The sequence below is a fragment of the Sinocyclocheilus grahami genome, unplaced genomic scaffold (genome assembly GCF_001515645.1).
Source record: "Sinocyclocheilus grahami isolate Dianchi unplaced genomic scaffold, SAMN03320097.WGS_v1.1 scaffold1702.1, whole genome shotgun sequence".
NCBI classification, from domain to species: domain Eukaryota; kingdom Metazoa; phylum Chordata; class Actinopteri; order Cypriniformes; family Cyprinidae; genus Sinocyclocheilus; species Sinocyclocheilus grahami.
Genome location: NW_015506881.1, coordinates 126927 through 149018, shown reverse-complemented (window position 1 = coordinate 149018; position 22092 = coordinate 126927). Strand labels below are relative to the sequence as shown.

The following is a 22092-nucleotide window of genomic DNA, read 5'->3' as shown; positions in this document are numbered from 1 at the left end:
AATGGTTATAAAAACTGAAACAGAAGTGAAACAAGTAATAGGAAAAAGGAGAAATAAAAAGCGATACTTATCCTTTGCCGGTGTCCCTGCCCGGTGGAGTCGCACGGTAGAGTCGATGGTCTTTACACTCTTCGGTCTTCACACGAGGAGGCCGTCACGCGACGGCTGCCATGGTAAAAATACTAAATTAATTCAGCTGGACACACTTTCCTTATTTTTTCCACAGCAAATGGCCAAGTAAGCACAGACACTGACAAGATATGCGATACAGAACGAAACTAAATGCGATATCAGCACGTCTCCACACAGTAAACAAAATAAGCGTTTCCTAGCAATGACAACTGCACTAAACACTAATGAGACAAGTAAATACACTTACGAGCTGCTTTTAACTTCCACTGATAAAGACTGCTTCTCTCAAAGAGTATTTCTTTACACTTTTCTGCTGGCGCTTGAACACACTTTCCTTATTTTTTCCACAACAAATGGCCAAGCAAGCGCAGACACTGACAAGATACGCGATACAGAACGAGACCAAATGCGATATCTACATATCAGTGCCTCTTCTGTATTTACTAATGGTTATTTACCAGAAGAATTTAATTTATAGTCACAACAAAACGGAAGGAACAACAGATCTTTTCTTTCATATTGTGACATACATCCAACTGTAACAGATTGCTCAAAGAAAAAAAAAATTAGGGCGGGGACTATCCATCCGTTCTGTCCATCTGTTGTAAATTGGATTTTGAGATGTGCGTGTAACATTCAAAAATGAGATTAGGGCGTATCTCAAAAATTTTAATTTGAGTGTAATAATGATTGGAGAAGTTTAACCTGTTACCAGTCAATGTCAATGGTCAATGTAAAAAAAAAAGTTAGTGAAAAGTAAAAAATAAATATGCATAGATGAATTATTCGTAATAAGCATTTATGAATTTTCATTTCATGCTCAGTTACAACAATTTTTTTGCAAGAAATACTGTCTAGCAATGTGAGATTTAAGGGAAATATATTCTGTGCTTTTGTAGCATTTAGGCAGATATTTTTTAATTTAAAGATCAAGTGTACCATTTCTGCGCTATTAGTGTCACCAAACGGAATTGCTAAAATGTGTTTAAAGCAAGTTTCCTGAGCATTCTTCCTCTTTCATTGGTCAGATTCCAAATGTTTTATAAACTCACACTATTGGTTGAACTGATTTTGCTACGTTCAAGCCATGAGAGTTTTGGTATAGCACTGCAGTGTTTATATTTGAGATTAACCTGTCTCTGTGTATTAAAGATTTTTTTTAAATAGAAGTAGCTACAGATATTTTATTTTCTATTGTGACATACATCCAAGTGAATCAGAATCAAAACAGGAAGAAAAAAAATTGGGCGGGGACTTGATTCTGTCCATCAGTTGTTATTGAATAAAGGCAGATCTGAATGCAAGCTTGCAATCAATTGTAAGAAAGCAGCCGGGTTTAAGTTAATGAAAGGATTGGAGAAGTCTGGCATACACCAGAAGAGAGAAGATTTCACCGGAAGATCGAGTTTCTGATCAAGAAGTCAAAAGGTCAAACAAAGAGAAAATGTAACACAAACTTGTATGAATCGTTCACAATAAGATCAACAACATGCTTTTTTAAAACTAAAATAGATTGAGTTTCCATTTCATGTCAACTTTAAGCTGGGATAAGAGAAAGTATTTTGACAGAAAAATGGCTTACTGCAGCTTTAAGGAAATGCATGGCAGAATTTGAACTATTAGACTAAATTTAGATACGTTAGTGGGATTTTAAGCTCTTTTCATTTTGTCAAATTACTCTGTTTAAAAAATCCCCTGAGAGAACAATGACACTTGTCTCTTTAAGCCTATCTCTGTCCTCTGACTGACTGTGAAGGTCATGTTCGATGACTCCTATTAGCCTGCAGTGTGTGTGGGTAAACAGACAGGTGAACCCATGCGTTAGAGCAGCACAGCCAAAGGTCATGATCACTGGGCCTCGCTCTATGCTTCTTGCCCACCCTCCTCACACCGATCAGGAAGGCATGTTTACCTTTAATTAGTGTTATCGGTAATATGCAGAGTAGGGCTGTGAGATTTGGGGTAAATATCAAATTGTGATTTTTTTTGACATATTGCGATTGCGATTTGATTTGCGATTTTAAATTTGCAAAGTCAAGCTTCAGATCAATATTGTCAATAATGTGCAGCACAGTATGGGTATCATTACCCTGCTGAAAAAAACAATAGAAACCATCACAGAAATTCTTTATTCATAGAAATTTCGTTTCCATTAAACCATTACAAAATTCCTTTTTGTTTTGGGCATTATTCCAATAGGAATTACTGTTGTTCCATTGGTTGCCATCTGCCAGATTACATCCCACCAATAGAATCCATCAAATAGACACCATTATAGTTTACATTAAAACCAAACAAATTCCCATTATAACCCTGAAATCCATTAAATTTGTTATTGTGTTTTGGGAGGGGTTCTATTGTTTTTTTTTCTTCAGCAGGCAAGATTATAATGGTATAACTACTTTTACAGAATTAACTTAATTACTGAATTTCACAGGAAATATTTGTTTATTTTTTATAAATAAAGAACTGTATCTCTTACAATGTGTTAGATAACGACTAACAAAAACATCTAAGAATGTATCTTTTATTCTTCAGTACTGAAAACAGAACCGATAAGGGAGCTTTTGATATGCACTGTGACGCAGCTCTTGCAAATTACCTTTTCTGTTCGTTGTCTGTCATTTCGAAGCTTAAGTTGCATACGTTTTTCTTTCGTTTTAATTTGCCTAACTATCGATCTGACCCAGTAGACGCCATAATCCCTGGTGCGCTCACTCTTGCCCAGGGCAAGTATTGCAACTCAAGGCTGGCAGTCATGCATATATGCTCTGGAACAGAGTAATATCGCGTCCACATCGCAGGCTTTGCGATTAGGAAATCGCAACGTCTCAAATCGCGATTTCGATTCGATTTCGATTAATTGCACAGCCCTAATGCAGAGCAGCCTGTCTCTTATCAGATAGACTCTGCATTGGCAGAACAAAAGCCTGTGGTTAAATTTGCCTCAAGGGTTTACAGGCACCCTTTTTCAAAATTAGCCTTAATAGTCATTGTCTCCTCGACTTTACCTCTCCTTTGCTCTTCCAGAAAGTAGGGCAGGCGTTTTCAAAGCACTCATGCAAATGAAAAGAGGGCTATTCCAATTTCGAGAGAGAGAACGTAAACACATCGGCACAAAACAAGGTTGTCTGCCTCGATTCGGAGTAGAGATGTTGAAGTTGAATCGCTGCTGGCTTTTGGTTGTCTTTTTAGTATGATTTTCAGCTATAGTCTCAAGATGCAGAGTTGAATAGTGGTCATAGGCTCTCTGGGAAACTAAATGCTGACAGGTAATGAATCTTTCCCAGCTGGTTTATTTTTCCTCTGGGTGGTTTTGAAGCAGCCATCATTCTGTGTCATGAATGTTAACCTCTCGCAGTCTCGAGCTCAGCAAGCATTCCTTAAACAGTCATTTTAAACCTTCAAAACAATCGCATCTCCATCATGAAGTGCTTTTGAAGCTTACAGGGTAAGTGTAGGTTTTCATGCTTGTTGATATTTTTAGAAACTATATGTAATTCACTTTTTTATAATCGAAAAATTGATGCCTCTTTATTTTCCTCCCACATTGTCTTTTAAAAATTTTATTTAGAAGATAATGAAAAGAAAAAGAATTTTGAGGGACAGAACCAGGATGGATTCAGACTTCATATCTGACTTGTTGGCAAGATATGCAAACATAACATCATCAGAAATTCATTATAAATCCCTTTAAGGCAGGTCAGTTTGCTCAGCGGCCGTCTTAGCATCTATTTTAGGACAGAAGTGTAGCTTATAGTCCCTTAATGGGGAAAAGTCTGAAAGCTCAAAACTGTGTCAAGACATTTAGTTTCAGTCGCATGTTTCAAATCATCAATAACATTTGGCAGCAGTGATATCATAAGTTTAGTTTCTTCAACTCAAATCATGCTACAAAATGTATTTAGGTTGTTCTAGATTAAAAAATAAACAGAAAATGCCTCTATCAAAAATATGTTTGGCTCTTTTTGACTGAAAGGCCGGGCTTCCATTCCTATAGTCACCATACTGAGGGTTACAATTTCTCTCATTCTAAAACATCTGAGCAGTACTGCAAAGCTCTGCACTCTCTCCATTTTCCCATCTCTCCTGACTATTTACAGTATCTGTGCTACAGTAACTAAACAGCGAGCAGATGCCTGCGTCTGGGCCGCACTGTCTCTTCTGGCAGCTCTACAGCCACGATAAATCATGTCCTGCTGGGATGTAATGGTACAAAAGGTGTTGAGCATCCCCATGATGTACGGCACTCATGCTACAAGATCCTTTAAAATAGGGTTTTAAAAAATGATTAAGTGATGAGAAGGAGTGTGTCGCTAGTCTTGGTGAGGTTTGGGCCAGCATGAGGTGGAAGAATCATGAATCAGGAGCTTTCACTTAGAACCTTTCATTTAGCCGACATGCAATGACAGGACGGCCACTGTAAGCAGAGCTAGGGGTGGGGTCACAGGACAATTGGCCCCTTTCTGGAAGATTATAAGTTTTTGGAAGCCAAACACTTTAAAGTAGAACAAAACTGTTCCTGTTCTCTGTTATTTGGCACCCTGATGAAGGCCTGTTTGGGCCGATACACGTTAAATTTATGCGAGTGCCTGGATGTGGAATTTTATTTCTCTCATGAAGAAGGATCCACTTATAATTGTTTACATTTTAACTCTTATCCCATTTACTAGTGGGAAGTTATGTGCCTAATTTGAATTCCTGTCAGAATGATCTACTACAAAGCCCATTTAGATGGCAGATACCACATGTTTCTAGTTGTTTAGCCAAATTAAGCTTTTTAAGTTTAAAATTTTGATTTTCAAAGAGCATTAACTTTAGAAATAGACCTAGTCAGGGTGGCAGCATATTTAATATTTGACAGGAATGAAAACAAGTTTGTGAGGGATAGAAATACAGTCCATTCAGTGGATTGTACTGTTGTTTAAAAATAACTTTCCATAGACAAAAACTCCATAAAATAACTTTTAAAGTTATGACTTGGGGAAAATTAAATGATAGGACCATTATACAGAGCAAGCCATTGTAAAGGCTGTACGTATATGCCTCACAGGCTAACTTTTTATCTGTGTTAAATCCAAATGTTATATATATATATATACTGAAGAATGTTGGTAACCAATCAGTTGACAGTAGCCATCGACTTCCACAGTATGGACAAAATTACTATGGAAGTCAATGGCTACCGTCAGCTGTTTGGTTGCTCACATTCTTTTAAAATATCATAATTTATGTTCAACAGAAGAAAGACATTCATAAAGGTTTGGACTGACATGAGAGTAAGTGAATTATAAACTTTCTCTTTAACAAACATTAGTATTTTACATCAATAGCACCTTCAAAGGCAAATCTAATGATAGTTTTAATAAGTTTATTCTGAGAATCTTCTTACCCCAAGTAAGGGGTCAGTTTGCCCCAGCAATATGGCCCCCTTTTCATGGTTTTCAATTTTATGCTATACATTGAATTAGTAAATGTTTCCTTTTATGTTTCCTTTTATTTCTGTTAATAATATACTGAATGATGCATCAGCATCCTGTACATTCTTAAAGGGATAGTTCACCCAAAAATGAAAATTTGATGTTTATCTGCTTACCCCCAGGGCTTCCAAGATGTAGGTGACTTTGTTTCTTCAGTAGAACACAAACAAAGATTTTTAACACAAACCGTTGCAGTCTGTCAGTCTTATAATGGAGGTGAATGGGAATCACGGTTTTGAGAGTAAAAAAAAAACATACTCAAACAGAACCAAATTAAACCCTGCGGCTCGTGACGATAAATTGATGTGTAAAGACACAAAACGATCGGTCTGTGCAAGAAACTGAACAGTATTTATATAGTTTTTTACCTCTGATTCACCACAATGTCCAAACTGTTAGAACCGTACTGAGCGATGGCGCGTCCTCCTGAGCGCATTCTCAACAGCAGGCGCGTGAGGCGTCTTCTTTTTCTTGCTTTACGGCGGATCAGAGACTTATAAGTGCATTACCGCCACCTATCTCTCAAATGGACCATTGACACTATCTACAATCTCAATTGGGAGTGTCAATGGTCCATTTGAGAGATAGGTGGCGGTAATGCATTTATAAGTCTGCGATCCACCGTAAAGCAAGAAGAAGACGACGACGCCTCACACGCCTGCTGTTGAGAATGCACTCAGGAGGACGCGCCGCCGCTCAGGACAGTTTGGACATTGCGATGAATCAGGTAAAAAACTATATAAATACTGTTCAGTTTCTTGCACAGACCGATCGTTTCGTGTCTTTACACATCAAATGTGTCGTCACGAGCCGCATGGTTTAATTTGGTTTTGTTTGTGTATGTTTTTTTTTTTACTCTCAAAGCCGTGATTGCCATTCACTTCCATTATAAGACTGACAGACTGCAACGGTTTGTGTTAAAAATCTTTGTTTGTGTTCTACTGAAGAAACAAAGTCACCTACATCTTGGATGCCCTGGGGGTAAGCAGATAAACATCACATTTTCATTTTTGGGTGAACTATGCCTTTAAGTCCCTGATTCCCTTGTTCCTTATGCTGTTTTTGTCTTAACATTTTTTGTTCTATCTAGCATATTCATTTGAGGTTAATTAACACTTTATGTAGAGCTAAGTTACAATTTTCAGACAGTGGGTAGACTTTTGGGACTCCTTAGAAGATATAGTTTTCCTCCAAGTTGCTAGAAAAGAATGCAAGTATGATGCCTTAAGTCCACATTTTAAGAACATGGAATCACATTGACACAAATTAATATGTTTGACCCTTCTTGCATATTTGAGCTCCTCTGAGTCTCCCCTCTTTTAAAAAATTCCTAGAATCGCCACTGGCATCCATTCGCTCACTCACCTTGTGTGGAGGACATTATCCATTTTAAAGCAGCACTGGGGTTACCCACAGGGCATGGGGGCAGGGAAAGAGTGAAGCAGAATGATTTTGTCCTCTCCTTCAACTTCTGCCCTCATCAGCTTCCATCCCATAATGCTCCAGCTCCTTCCTAGACACTATAAACTCTCCCAGCTCAGACAGAAGCTGCAGTGGATGTGACAACTCAATGCCTGTGTGGTCAGACGGGGTCAGTAGGAGCAGGGGGATGATGTGCTTGAGAGGCCATATGAGGGAGAGAAAGGAGCTTTATTACAATACAAGGGCAAATTAGAGTGCTGCTCAGTTTGACTGTTGTGGTGTGTGTGTGGGAGATTATATTCACCATAAGTGTTACATGTCCTCAGTTTATCTTACTTTAACTGTAATTATGTTTGCTCAGTATACATTAGTTCAGGGGGTTTTGAACTTTTTAATGTTTGGACCACCAAATATGATGATCTCCTAGCCTTTTCCAAGTCAGCAATACAGTATATATGTATGGGTATGAAGACCTGTTTATATGGTGGTAGTGGTGGGGGGGGGGTGTAAAATTTTGCAAGAGAATTACATTCATTTCAATAGGAATCCATGCGATTGATAGTTTCGCACGAGGGTGAAAAAATTCACTGTGCAGATTTTGCTCATGTTCAATTTGGTCACACGAATTTGCCTCACTGACCAACAGAAAGCTGCTTGGTATGAAAGTGACTTCTGTGTGAGCAGTGCTTAATAGATCACTACACTATTGACAACGGACCGAATTTTGCCCGCAAAATTTTGGGAATGTGACTGAACCTTAATATGCTGACTTGGTGCTGAAGAAACATTATTAAAAATTATAATGTTGACATTTTTATGGAAACCATACCAACCAACGTTTTTTTAGGATTCTTTTATGAATAGAACAGCATTTATTTGAAATAGAAATCTTTAAAAACATTGTAGATGTATTTGCTGTCACATTTGATCAATTGAATGCATCCCTTTTGAATAAATGATAAAAGTATTCCATTTCTTTCAAAAGCAAAATCTTACTGACCCAAACTTTTGAACGGTAGTATGTGTGTATATATATATTTTTTTTTTTAATTATTATATATTTTTTCTTTTATCATTTCCAGACAACCTCTGGGGGCAGCAAAATGAGTGGTTTTGGGTCTGCAGAAAAGTTTTCAGAAAAGTAGTTTAAAACTGTTTTAAAACTCACATTAATTCACCCCCTTATTTTGATTCTGAGGGAATAATTTACTAAAAAATTTGCATATTTTATCACACAGGTCGGTTCTGAGTGTTAGGTTGTGTAGGACGCAACATCAATGCACTATTCCACTACTGCTAAACCAGTGTGCATCTGATTAAACTGAATTGCACATGCTTTGTGATTGAGATGCCTGTTTCTGTGGCACAACTGTTCAGTAAATTCACCCTTGAGCATGTATCTTTCATTGCCCTTGTTTATCTGGGCATTTTATTCGCATTATCTTCTGGCCTTTACAAAATTTGCTCAGTCAGTTTTGTTTTATTTTGTTTTTCCAGATGTTTGACATCTGGGCATTAAAGCCAGGTGTTTTGCACTTTAGCCAGCAGGGACAGCCTGTAGACAGGTAATTCTGTCCTGCCTCGGTAGCACTGCGCTCTAGAGAGATTAGTCACCCACAATGCCCTTCACATCTTCAGTATTGCACCCAACACTGAGGCTCTACAACATAAATCACTGTCATTTCTCTTTCTAGTCATGAATGATGTTGCTGGCCGTCTGTTATGGTCATGAGATCGGGAGGTCATTGTGCACTTAGGGGACCGATGGGCACCTTACCCCTTACCACAGATTGAGCAGTTTGGAATAAAGGATCCATTATTCAACTCTTGACTCTGTCCTTCAATATCTCTGCGTTTCATTGTCCAAGAGAGTCTTCGAGCTTCGTTTTACAGCCGAGTTTAACAAACAACACTTGTGCTTTCTGTCTCTAATTCCTGCTGAGGACAGAGGCTTTTGGGCTAAAGTTCTTTAGAGGACACTACAACACCTGCTGAAGTGTAACTCGCCAGTTTTTTTCGTGTGAAAAGAGATGTTCTTCATCTTCACAAGGAGTGAAATGTGCAGGATCAGCAGACTGGAAAAGAGAAGCAGCATTAAGATGAGGCAAAAGTGCGAACATTACTTGTCGGTAATGTCCCAATGACTGAAGATGAGAATGGCTATTGAATTTTCTGAGTATGTGAACTTCAATAAGACAAAGCCATTTCAGAACAATATAACAATGGGGGGAATGCACTGAGAATGAATAGCTTTGTTTATCTTCATGCACTGCTTTCATTGTTTTAGACCCCAATTCGCAAAAAGATTTATGCAGATGCAGTTGACTACTTGAAATGGTGATCGGTTCATGTATAATTTGTGAGTATGATTTGTGTAACTGGACTTTTTCTCTTTTGTCTCAGTCATTATGCTTATAGTTTTGCAAAGAGATTCAGTCTATCCATGCAACAGTAAAATGCATCATTTCCTATCAATTGGCTACTTCAGAAAGTCATGTCCTTGTGATAGTCAAGCATATTTTTATCCACATTCTGCTGTTTTCCATACCCTGTGAATCATTCTGTTCCCAGTATCGTTCATACTAGATAGGAGTATCTCGAACCAAATGAAAAATAGAGTGAAATAACATGGTTCCATCCGAGCAAAAACCTTCTTCATTCCTGGATTTACTTAAACAAAATGGATTGTGATGGTACAGTGAATCTGTAACAGCAAAGTGTGTTTGAACTGAAGTGACATTTAAATTGAATTATTTCTTTTTTGGAGGAATTTCAGTTATTCATCATTGCTGTTAAAGTTCCCGCAGCAGTATTGGATACTGGTGTGAATTTGAACTAGTTTAACAAGTAAGACTCAATCAGCATCTCAAGAAAGACCTAGTTTCACTTGTCTACTGTCAAACCAGGCTGAGCTAGCATGAAAAAATATTTTTCTTACTCTGAAAACACAACCTTTTATGTTCTCTTTTCTTTCTTCTAGTTCTGGTTTTTCTTCTTATTTTTTGCTTTTGTATAGTTTAACATTTGAATGAAATCCTCTTGTGTATTCATTCAGTAGATTTGCCCTTATTTGTATGGTGAGGAGACATTGATATCAGACTAACTTAGCACACACTCGCTAGTTTTTTATCTCCGCCCTTTAGATTCCAGAACACACTCTGCATTCACCTCATGCTCTGTTTGATATTTGTCAGACATCAGCATCTCAATGAGAACCTGTCAGTTGAGGTCAGAGGAAGGAAGGAAGATATCCAAACTCTAAGCGTGTGTGGAAGTTTTATCAATCTGTGGCTTTGTGTCAGAGAACACGAAGCACTTTTTATTATTGTTGTTTTGGCTCTTTCTAGAGACTGATACGGGACGATGGTAAAGCTGTAGAATGGCAACACATTTCATGCTAGCGATGTGATGTTTCCAAAAAGAACGAGGTAGCGTTTCTGAGGTGCCAACTGTTAAACGCTCAAGTGCTCCCCCCAGAGGTTGCTAGTAGCAGGTGGAAGTGTTCTTGGGGGGGAAATGAATCACGGTTAAAATAAAAACAGCAGGAAACTGTCAGTAGTTATACATGTCAGGATGTCAGTAGCTGGTGAGCCAATGTGTGTGTGCCTTTTTGAGAAGGAGCGGTGATGAATGCAAAACATGGAGCCACACTCCATTTCCCCTCCTGCGTTACAAAAGACACCGCTGAGCTCCTTTCCCAAGGGTGAGCCACTGTAGCATGTCCAGATGTTTCTTTTTGCTCACAAGATATTCCCCATCGCTCTCGCCATCATTCATTTCATTTTATTGTCACATGCAATACCTTTAAATTTCGCTGTTTTAAATTGCTTCGTGATCCAGAGATTTTTCTGGATGTGTAGGTCATGTGGAGGTGCATGTTGTATCTATATTGGTTATATCCATGTGCAAAAATTGACTTGGAGTTGGGTTGTCTGAACTGCTAGACAACTAATTGGTCTTAAAGAAAGCCCTGTGTAATTACAGGGCTTTGTTGTTTCGGGTTCACCTGAACCCAATCAGATACGGTTTGTAGGGGGCGTTTACAAACTGTGCAGCTGTCAGCACACTAATTAAAAAGTCTAAAATATAAAAAATACATGTGTAGGCAGGTTTATCAACTTAGGACACTTTTATGTGAAGTTTTCTTTAATGTCTTAAAAACCTTTTACTTTTCATTATTTATTTTTTATATAATTCATTATTCTTTTTCATTCATTTGGTTTTACTTCTATTTTTTTTTTTAAATTATGTATAGAATTTGTTTTTCATATGATTTTTTTACTTAAGTTTATAGATTTTTTATTTTGTTTTATATCAATTTTTAATCTTTTTTTTCATTTATTTCAGTCTTGAAGAGTTTAAAAAAAAAATTCTAAAATGTTTTAATGAAAATCCATCATAAAAATTTTATTATTTATATAACATATAAATGTTAAAAAATAAATGACTGGTATATAATTAAAATATTAATTGTCAACATACTCCTTCAAATTTTTTTTACATATTTATTGTGCAAAAATAATTGTAATAACATTTGTACAATTTATATCAATATAATATGAGACATGATGTGTGAAGAAAAAGAAAAAAGAAAAATATCTCTTGTGAGCAGAATGTTTTTGTAATGCTTCATTTCCAGTAATGCTGTAATTTTTTAATTATCTCAAAATATAATTGCAACATAATAATGCATTTGGCTCATTTAATGTTAGTTATTTTTTAGCTTTTCAAATTCCCACTACAGTGTCACTGATTAAAATGTCAGAATTACAATGTATGTGTTTGCACTGTTGGACATTGTTATTGAACAAATTAAATAAACCAGTGAAAGTGTAAAAAGTGTCTTTTAAGTGAATTTATTTGGATTACAACTCCACAGGGCCAAAAGTTGGCCTTGCATTGGCCTTGACCTCACTAATCGACTATAACCATCATGACTCATCCCTAATGTTCACCTCTAAACATTCTTACACAGGAACAAGGGAAGGTCAGTGTGATCTTCAATGTGGGCACAGATGACATCACCATAGATGAGCCTGCGGTCACCGTGAACGACGGCAAGTACCACGTGGTTCGCTTTACGCGTAGTGGTGGCAACGCCACCCTCCAAGTGGACAACCAGCCCGTCATCGAGCGCTTCCCAACAGGTAGGACCCAGCAGAGGACAGGGAAAGCCATTTGGGGTGGCGGGGGGAGGGGGGGTAGAAATACTAGGGGCAACTTCCCTTGGGAATGGACACATGGGGTCAGAGAGAGACACTGTATATTTCTACTCGCACATCAGAGGGACGTTGTTTGAAGCCCTCGGCCTGGATTTGAATCCATGTTGACGGCATGCCTTATTGAAGGGTACAAATTGATTTATAATTTCAAATGTGAATTATTTGGGTTTGAAGTGTGCTGTTTTTACCCTCAAACTCTTCCCAGAGAGTTTATGAGTCACCACATGCAGCGCCCCGATAACCACCACATGCACAATCTAATAACAATTGCAAATTGACACATTTCCCCCCAAGCTGCCTTGCCTAATACATTCAGCCCGAGATGGATTTGGATCCTTTACAGTTCTCAGCTTCAGCCAGCTTTGCTCTAGGCAGGCTGAGGAAGGTGTCTCTGCGCCTGTGAAGATCCTCCATCCCTGAACTGCACGCAAACTTTGAACCACAAAGCACGCTTTCTTTTTTTAGCATTAGCCAAAACGCCTCTTGCAGGTTGCTCTCTGAACCCTGGTGCTCTCGAGTTGTGGTGTGTAGTCGGCGCCGTAAACTGATATTGCACAGCCCTAAACTTTTGTAACAAGTCTTGATTGATGATCTCAACCCTGCAGTAGTCGTCCCATGAACCGTCCCCGTCCTATACAAACATCTCGCTCTGTGGTCCCTTGGCCTTATGTGCTTTCCAATTAAACTTGAGCAAACTCTCTCTCTCCCCACTGTGTGCTTAGGGAGCTGCCTTCCTCTCATAGCTGCTGTTCCATCGAAAGACATTTTCTCCGTCTCTAATAGCAATCCTATCTTTCCTGTCCTCATTTTTCATTCGGTTTCTCAAATGTGCTGCTTCACGGCAGGTTAGTGCAACGTCAAGGAGTCCTTAGCAAAAATACAGCTCTAGCCAAATAAAGCGGCGCCTCAGCTCACCTGCTATGCTCCTTCCACCCCTGTGTGTGGGGTCTCGTCTCGAAATTTCCAGAGGTTGAATGGCGCTGCGTCCCTGCTGCTCAGGCTTGAGATTTTGTCTGATTTCTGAAAGGGAAAATTGGTTTTCTACTGCTGCGACATAGGCTTCCTATCCTCCGGGTCTCCCCCTAAGCCCCCTCAGGTGGCGAGAGTCAGATGGGGCAGGCTTGCCAAAGCGCAGGGATAAAGCCCGGCTTCAAAGTCGTGACATGCTTCCTTTAAAACTGAGTTATGCGCATTTAAATGGAATGGCACGGCTTTTATGTGGCACCTGTCATCCCGGGGATTTAAAAAAATTATGATATAGGTCTTGCGTGTCATCCAATACACACAGAGCTCACGTGTGTAAACGAACTCGGCTGTGTATCGCTTAGATTAATGGCTTCAGTTAATTCAGTTAATTAAAACTGAGGATTAGATGACCGGATATGTTCCCCGATGGCAGATTTGCTGCTCCCTGCGGACACGGTTGCAACTGACCGCTCGCCTCGGTATTTTGCTCAACACACCATTACATTGCCCCATAAATAAGAATCTAGTGGAATCTATGAATAGCAATGCATCAGAGCAGACTTTATTGGATGGATCGGTTTGTTTTCACTGTTTTTGTCGCATAATCACGGACGAGACCTATTTCAAGTTTTCTTTGAAGGTTCAGCACAGAATTTGCCACACATGAGCTCTTTTAACAGGCTTATGGGAGTGGGAGGTTTGGCCCTCATTTAGGTTGCAGGGTGGGTAGGACGAACGGAAGGCTTGTATCTCACACGGCTGTCACAGTAGGAACATGACACAGTATGTGGTATGTCAAAAAAAAAATGCTGTTGACACTTGGCATAGCAAGATTTTCCTTCAAGAAAGAATACTTTTAACTGCAAAAAATAATTTCTGTAATTTTACAGTATGTGGGTCAGTGGCATGACAGTCATCTTTTTTTGTATGTTATCTTTTAGTTTGTTTTTTAAAAAGTTATTTGTACATATGATGACTTGAATACACCTCTTTTATGATTAGCGTGATTTTTAATTTATGAATTAAAATACATTTTTTATATTTATATTTTTGGGGGTTAAAGTAAAATATTTGGGGGTGATGCAACTACTAAAAGAAAAAATCATAATATATTATTATTTATATTTATTGTTATTCTTAGAATATATATATATAATTTTTAATATGATAACTCAGTTATGTAAAGAAAAGGTCCTTGTTTTTTATGTGATTACGTATGTCATTGCTTTTTACATGACGATTACACCACATTACATGTTTAGAGATATTAAATTTAGACTTGGTGTAATATGGTATAGAATCTTGAAATGTTTTTTTTTTAAGTATTTTAAAACCATACTGTATGAAAACAACATAAACACAAAGATTTTTATCATGTCGTTGACCCATTTACTAGATTCGATGAAGGACTTGCTGAAATTTTGCAGGAATGTCTCAGCAAGTGTGAAGTTGTATATGTGATGTCTGAGAGGAAATAAACATCACTGTGTGGCAATTAAAACCATGGTATAAAGGGGTATTAGGATGACTTGTGGATTTTGACAAGACGGTGGTTGAGAGCAGAGAAGAGAAAGCAGTGATGAGGAGATTGTTCTTTTGAGGGAGTCCTATTGGGCCCGAGAGCTCATTTTAGCACTAGTGAAGGGATCTGTCAGAAAACAGGAACGGTAGACTAGATACACGCTGTCTCTTATCTGGCAGCCATGACACCGAGTCAATTACATCTTTTGTGTCTTTTTATAATTACACGTGTCCTAATTTATGCAGGTACCTCGAGATTTTGATACTAGATGCAGCACTGATTGCATTGGCCTCTCTCTGATTTCTTGTAGAGACCAGAAAATGTCTTCCGGGGCAGCTTTGACACTACCATCGTCTGCACATTATAATATGTGACATTATCACTGATATCATTGTTGTCCTATTGATTGTATGAAATTTTCCTCAAGTATTATTCGCTAAGATGACATCACAATCAACCAGACCAAAATTAGAAGATAAACAATCACTAAATATGTCCTCAAAGCTTTCTAAACAGAATTAAACATGCTCTAATTAGTCTCAAGCTTCTAAACTGTCTAATAACTAAGAATCCAGCTTAAAACCACATAACTACCAGCATAAAGCTCGTTTAGACTTCCTAACTTGCTAAACTTGATAGTATTGTTGCCATGTTTTTAACCATGTGACGCTTGAACTTCCAGATATTAACCTCTTATCTGTCTCTCTAAATTCTTTGAAGGGAACATTGATAATGAACGGCTTGCTATAGCCAGGCAAAGAATTCCATACAGACTTGGTCGGGTAGTTGACGAGTGGCTACTCGACAAAGGTAATAAAAATGGATTAATTAAACAATGACTCATTAAGGCTCTGTAAGAGGCGCAGTTCTCTTAAAACCACAAAGCTACAAGCCATTTTGAATGAAACCTCCTAAAACCAAAGACTTTGCATTGGCATATTGTGGGCCAAAACAAACTGTGAATTGTGGCTGCCCACTCACAATGAAAATCCAATCGGTCCTCTCCATGTGGCTTGTGCTTTCCAGATCATGTCCTTCACAAAGTTAGAACTGCACCGCTTCAGAGATTAAGGTTTAATCTTAAACATAACCCTGACTAACCCTCTAACAACGCTCCATAACTGCAATAACTGTCTGTAAATAGTTTCTTTTTTTGCTGTCGTATGTTTTCCTTCTGTGATCCCCTCTGACTTCACTAATTTTGAAGCAAGGGTATTTAAATACACTTTAACTATAAAATATAGATTTATATTTTCCAATCCCATGCAGTTAAAGGGACTATTGCTTTTTGTCTCCTTCTAACACTAAAATCAGAATAAAGTTTCAAAATCCCCTTTAACCCTTTGAGTGTAATGAATAAAAAAAAATTATAGATTATATTATTTGGACCGTTTGCATGATTGTCTAAAACTTAACTGTGTCATAATCTTTGGACCCGTGAGACATCTGTAAATGGTATTCGACTTTACCCAAGAAACTTTCTATGTTATTAAAGTGCATAAATAATCTCAGACACCTGCATCAGCACATTATCAAAGAATATTGGGCATTAATGCTCTACTGTATGTGTAAGTTATCAGACTTTTTGGTTGGTTGCACCTTTTTCATCTATATGCAAACTTCCTTTTCTGTTCATTCGCTGAGCTAACATCACATCTAAATGTTAAGTGTAAAACAAATACGCTTGCACTCTTTTTTTACTGAAAACTGACCTTTCTAAGTCTGCATATCTTCCTTGATTGAACTCGATAACATGCAGAGTATAACGTGATCCAAAGTTCAGTTCTACATTTGTCTAAAAGTCATTTTCAGACGTTTAGCTCTCCCTTGTGCATCCAACTAACATCCTTTATCAATATAATTTTAAATGTATATATTTGTGATGAGCATTTCCTCATGTTCTGATTTGACTTCCACTGTTTGATATAAATAGGGCGTTAAACTAAACCTAATTTCGTCTTAAACCCCCCTAAATCGAACTAACTCAGAGGGTTAAACAGTCTAAATATTAATGAAAGACATTTTCGTAACCAAATGAGAGGAAAATTGCTGTCAGCCTTTGCACATTCAGATGCGATTAACAATGTCCCTTTAACATGTGCAATTATTTATCAGTTCTAATCTATAAGTAATGATAATGACACAAAGCCCTCATACATCAGGTCTGTGTCCTGTATGAATGGTACATTTTACTGAGTGACTGGTCTTTGTGTGAGGAATTTGTCTGTGCCTCATGCTCTCTATCTCAAAGGCTCTTTGGTCTCCTCATTCTCCTAACCAAATGTTCTAACCACTGTTGCTGGGTCTCACATTTAGACGTAAAGAAAAGATCTGTCCAACCTTGAATTAATCACAGAAAAACCTTTTTGCTTTTATGCCAGACATGCGAGGAAATTAAATCTCATTGCACATTTTTAAATAGCAGGTGTAATGCACCTAAATATGAATATTCTGTTGTTATTTATACAAATGTGACCCTGTACCACAAAACCTGTCATAAGTCGCTGGGGTATATTTGTAGCAATAACCAACAATACATTGTATGGGTCAAAATTATCGTTTTTTCTTTTATGCCAAAAATCATTAGGATATTAAGTAAAGATCATATTCCATAAGGATATTTTGTAAATTTCCTACCGTATACAGTGGTGTGAAAAAGTGTTGGCCCCTTCCTGATTTCTTATTTTTTTGCATGTTTGTCACACTTTAATGTTTCAGATCATCAAACAAATTTAAATATTACACAAAGATAATGCAAGTAAAATTATGCCGCGATCTAAAGAAATTCAAGAACAGATGAGAATCAAAACAGTTGACATGTATCAGTCTGGAAAGGATTATAAAGCCATTTCTAAGGCTTTGGGACTCCAGCGAACCATGGTCAAAGCCATCATCCACAAATTGAGAAAACTTGGAACAATGGTGAACCAAAATTACTCTTTGATGATCTGAATCTTTTAAGTGTGACAAATATGCAAAAAAACAGGAGTAATGGTTCCTGGTTGCTTTATTCCAGTGACTGAATAAAAAAAGAAAATAAATAATTTTATATCATATATCATTTTTCTTTCAACACTGCTAAATCAATAAAATGTTTTTTTTTTAAAAAGTCGTCATGGTCCAGTGTCATTTGGTCCCCATTCACTTTCAATGTATAGGCAAAATATATATATATAATAATATATAAACAGTTCTCAAAATATAAATATTTAAATATCTTCCTAAAATATCTTATTTTATATATTTATATATATATGTATATACATAATACTTTTTTGCCCCACTGTATATATATATACACACACACACACAACATGAGCAAATGATGATGGAACTGTCATTTTAAGTTTCATGTGCTACTCTCACTTAAGTGATAAAGAGAGATTATTTATACGTTTATACCATTTTCTCAGTGGCACTTTACATACTGTATTATGTCAGCATATGTAACCATCCTTAATGTCACACATTAATCAGAATAATCTTTCCACTGTACGATAAAAGAACATGTGCAATTGGAAAGTGGCCATCTGGCTTCTACCCACTCTATTACGACATGCCTTTCCAAGATTATGGTCTTTTTATCTCCACTCTCATGTCAAACTTGGTTATTTTCAACTGTTAAAATTGAGACCCTGCTTGTGTTAAATGGCAACCCTTCATTAAGCATTAAGTGGCTCTCACAGAGGGGATAACAACTGCCCACTTCATAATCAACTGTGTCAGAGTACCTGTTCATCAGGATTAAATGGATGGCGGCAGTCCAGCTCTCAGGGGCCAAAGGAAATGGCACTTTGAGTTAACCATCCTTTTCCTCTTTAAGTAGTAATTCTGAAGGTTTTGTTGGCATTAAATTATATCTAAACTTTAGCCAGATTTCGTAACGTTCACTGTTATAATTCAAAACCACTTGAATTAAACATGTAGCACTGTGACTACCTGTCGCAGCTTTAAAGATTTCATAATAGTGGTTTAGATTTGTTTTTTTTATGATCATCAACTCCGTGATCAATTCAACCAGTGGTATATTCTAAATGAAACGACTCTGTGACAACTCAATGGAGATTCAGGGGACGAAATCCTCAATGCAGAGGCATAGTGTGTGTGTGCGTGTGTGTTTGCGCCCCTATGTATGTGTATTCGTGGGGCTGGAGGAGAAACTCCTCTTGCCTCAGTGACACATTAGCATTTGAGCTGGCAGATGACACTTATTCATGTAGATTAGCATCAATGAGAACTCTGTCTCTGAATAAAACATATCCAAAACTCTTTACATACTCATAGATATTGTTTTCCAATTTGGTCCTCCTTATTCAGTTCATTATCCACAGCTCAAGCCCTACTAGTTTAATGAGGCTCAAATTACAATATACAGCCATTATTCTATAATGATAGGGGCTCTTCCATTCCTCCTCGATCTGACCCTCATAGAGGAGCCACCTAAGGTTTCAGGATTGATCTTTGGCATCATGTTTAATACAACATTTTATCCCCTGCACTAACCGGGTCAGCAACGGCAGCTATTAGAATTGGAGATTACCATCAGCAGATTCAAATGTTAAAAGTGTTATCAGCTGATTTAGACACATCTTGCCGGTGACGCCAAAAACAGCCTGTACTGATGGTCACTTTTTGCTTCTCTGTCTCTCCTTGCTGTCGTACTGCTCTCTCTCTCTTTCTCTTTCTCTATATCTTGCTCCTCTCTCCATCTCCTCTCTGATCCATCACAGGTCGACAGTTGACTATCTTCAACAGCCAGGCGGCCATAAAGGTGGGAGGTCAGGATAAGGGGCGGCCGTTCCAGGGCCAGATCTCAGGCCTGTACTACAACGGGCTGCAAGTTCTAAAACTGGCCGCCGAGGGGGATCCGAACGTGCAGGTGATAGGAAACTTGCGTTTGGTTGGGGACGCACCCTCCGTCCTGTCCACAGAGACCACCTCGGCCACCCCACCAGCTGCGGCGGACATGTCCACCACCATAATGGAGACCACCACCACCATGGCCACTACCACCACCCGTAGACAGCGCTCTCCTAGCCTGAAAGACAGTATTGCACAGGTAAGGATGGGACGGTGGAAGGTGTATTCATCCAGAGAGACAGGTCTCTTGTTGGCCCGTGTCTCCTGAATGAGGGATTTTGTTGCATTTATGAAGAGTTTTGTTTTACAAGATGTCCAGTTGGTATCAGCATTAAAAAAGCTGACAGGACAGACCACCCCGGGGTAAAAAATCTGTCATATATTGCTTTAAAAAGAGCCGTCACTCTGCATCTGGAAGACCCTGAAGGACAAGAATCATAATGCTCAGATTCGCATGTATCGGGATTTATCTCCCCCACATATGCTTTTCCTTTCATTCCTCCCACACATAGTATTTTGCTCATCACATTTCCTTTGAACGGTCCCGCAGTTTTCTCAAGTCATTATTTTCTAAGCCTCGAGAAACATATTCAGAGCTGTGGCAATTTTCTTGTGAAAGCAAACACTTTAAACAAAATGATTAAATTTCTATCCATTTGTCAGATTTCCAGTTTGACATCATTTTTTTTACTCTGATTAAAGGACTTAGAGAAAATGTTTTTGTTTAGTTTACGGTTATATGTGTCAGGAAAAATATATTTTTAATTATAGATTGTTGAAAAATGCTACATACATTTATCTTTTAGGTTTGTAATAATAGTTTGAAATTTATAAATTAAATATAAAGCACCTCAATGAAAACAATGAATTCAAAACTTTATTATCAGTTCATAATATTTTTTTTTTAACTTTTTTGTTAACTAGAAAACACTATAGCATGTTCAGGACTATCACAAATCATTCTCACAATTTCAGTAGTGTAACATTGGCATATTGCTAAACAACAAAATATTCAGTATGGCATTGTCTTGCAATTGATTTCGATATTGTAATATTAGCATATTGGCTAAAACAAAAACTAAATATTCTGAAAAGGATCGAATCACAATTGATTCTGAAAACTCTGATTATTTTACTTTACGATTTACTGTATATTTATCAGTGTGTATATACAGTATATTGTTTTATATATTTTTAATTTTAGATTGTTAAAAATGTACCATAAATACAATGGCAGTAAATCATTCTTAATTTATTGATTCTCACTAATTCTTCTTTTTTCTCTTTTAAATTTTCCTGTCTAAAAATGCGTCACACCATTTAGCTTTTTATATTCACAATACAAAAATGGCCATGTAAATGTCATGTAAGTAATTTTGTGATCCATGCAAAGGATTCCCACAAAGGGATTCCCAAATGTAAAGTAAGTTAGATAAAAAAGTAATCTAAAAAGTAGTCAGAATACATTACCTAAATGAGTAATCTAGATTACTTTATTAACTACAGTTTTCATCATGTAATCAGTAATGGACTACAATTTGTAAGTAAACAACCCAGCTCTGTGTGTGTGTGTGTGTGTGTGTGTGTGTATATATATATATATATACACAAACCCGATTCCAAAAAATATATATATATATATATATATATGTGTATATGTCATGAACACATAGACTGACCAGTGTTGTTCCTAGCCCAGCAATTTTTCATGTCTTTTGACAGCCTAAAAACAAGTATTAACCTCAAGCAGCATCTGTAAAACGCTGGAGCACAAGGCTATTAATATGGAGGATATTGAGTGTCATATTTGACATGCGTGTTGTCTCGGCCCCCCATTCATCACATATTGGTGGCAAGTTAGGAGTGTTTGCCTCCCCCACTGTCAGCCTTTATTCATGTGGTGTTCAACTCTATTGATCAGGAGATGCACGTTGATAAGAATAAAGGGCAAGCTCAATAACAATCAGTGTCAATCATAGTGAAACTGCCAAAATCCATAGCCACTAGCGGCACGTATTAGCGTAAATGAGGACAGGCTTGGATTCTCTCACGTGTGTGCTGTGAATCACTCCTAATCCACGCTGTCCTGGTTGTAAATAGTCATACAAAGCAATAGCAGGGAAATGGGGATTTGAGTGAGACAGCTTAGTGCGAGGAAGTCCCAGTGCACCACTCCTCTCCTCTTCTCCCCAAGATGAGTAAGACATTTATATGGAAGAGCACCAAACACTGTGTCTAGACTATATTATTAGGTAATATAGTCTATGAACTATATTACCATTTCACATTTACTGTATATTTATCAGTGTGTATATACAGTATATTGTTTTATATATTTTTAATTTTAGATTGTTAAAAATGCACCATAAATGTCTCTTAAATTTGCAATAAATTTATATAAATATAAAGCAACTCAATAAAAACAATGAATTCAAAAACACTTCATATACTGAATATATATATATATATATATATATATATATATATA

The 22092-nt window shown here is 37.5% G+C and overlaps 1 protein-coding gene across 1 annotated transcript in view; it reads left to right on the top strand.

Moving 5' to 3' along the window:
* The first annotated feature begins 11806 nt into the window (after positions 1-11806).
* LOC107572118 (neurexin-2-beta-like) overlaps positions 11807-22092 on the top strand; it is a 25513-nt gene continuing 15227 nt past the window's right edge. Inside the window, exons 1-4 of the mRNA XM_016258534.1 lie at positions 11807-11833; positions 12010-12181; positions 15465-15554; positions 19475-19803. Coding sequence (XP_016114020.1) covers positions 11807-11833; positions 12010-12181; positions 15465-15554; positions 19475-19803 — 618 coding nt within the window. The remainder of the gene's footprint in view (positions 11834-12009; positions 12182-15464; positions 15555-19474; positions 19804-22092) is intronic.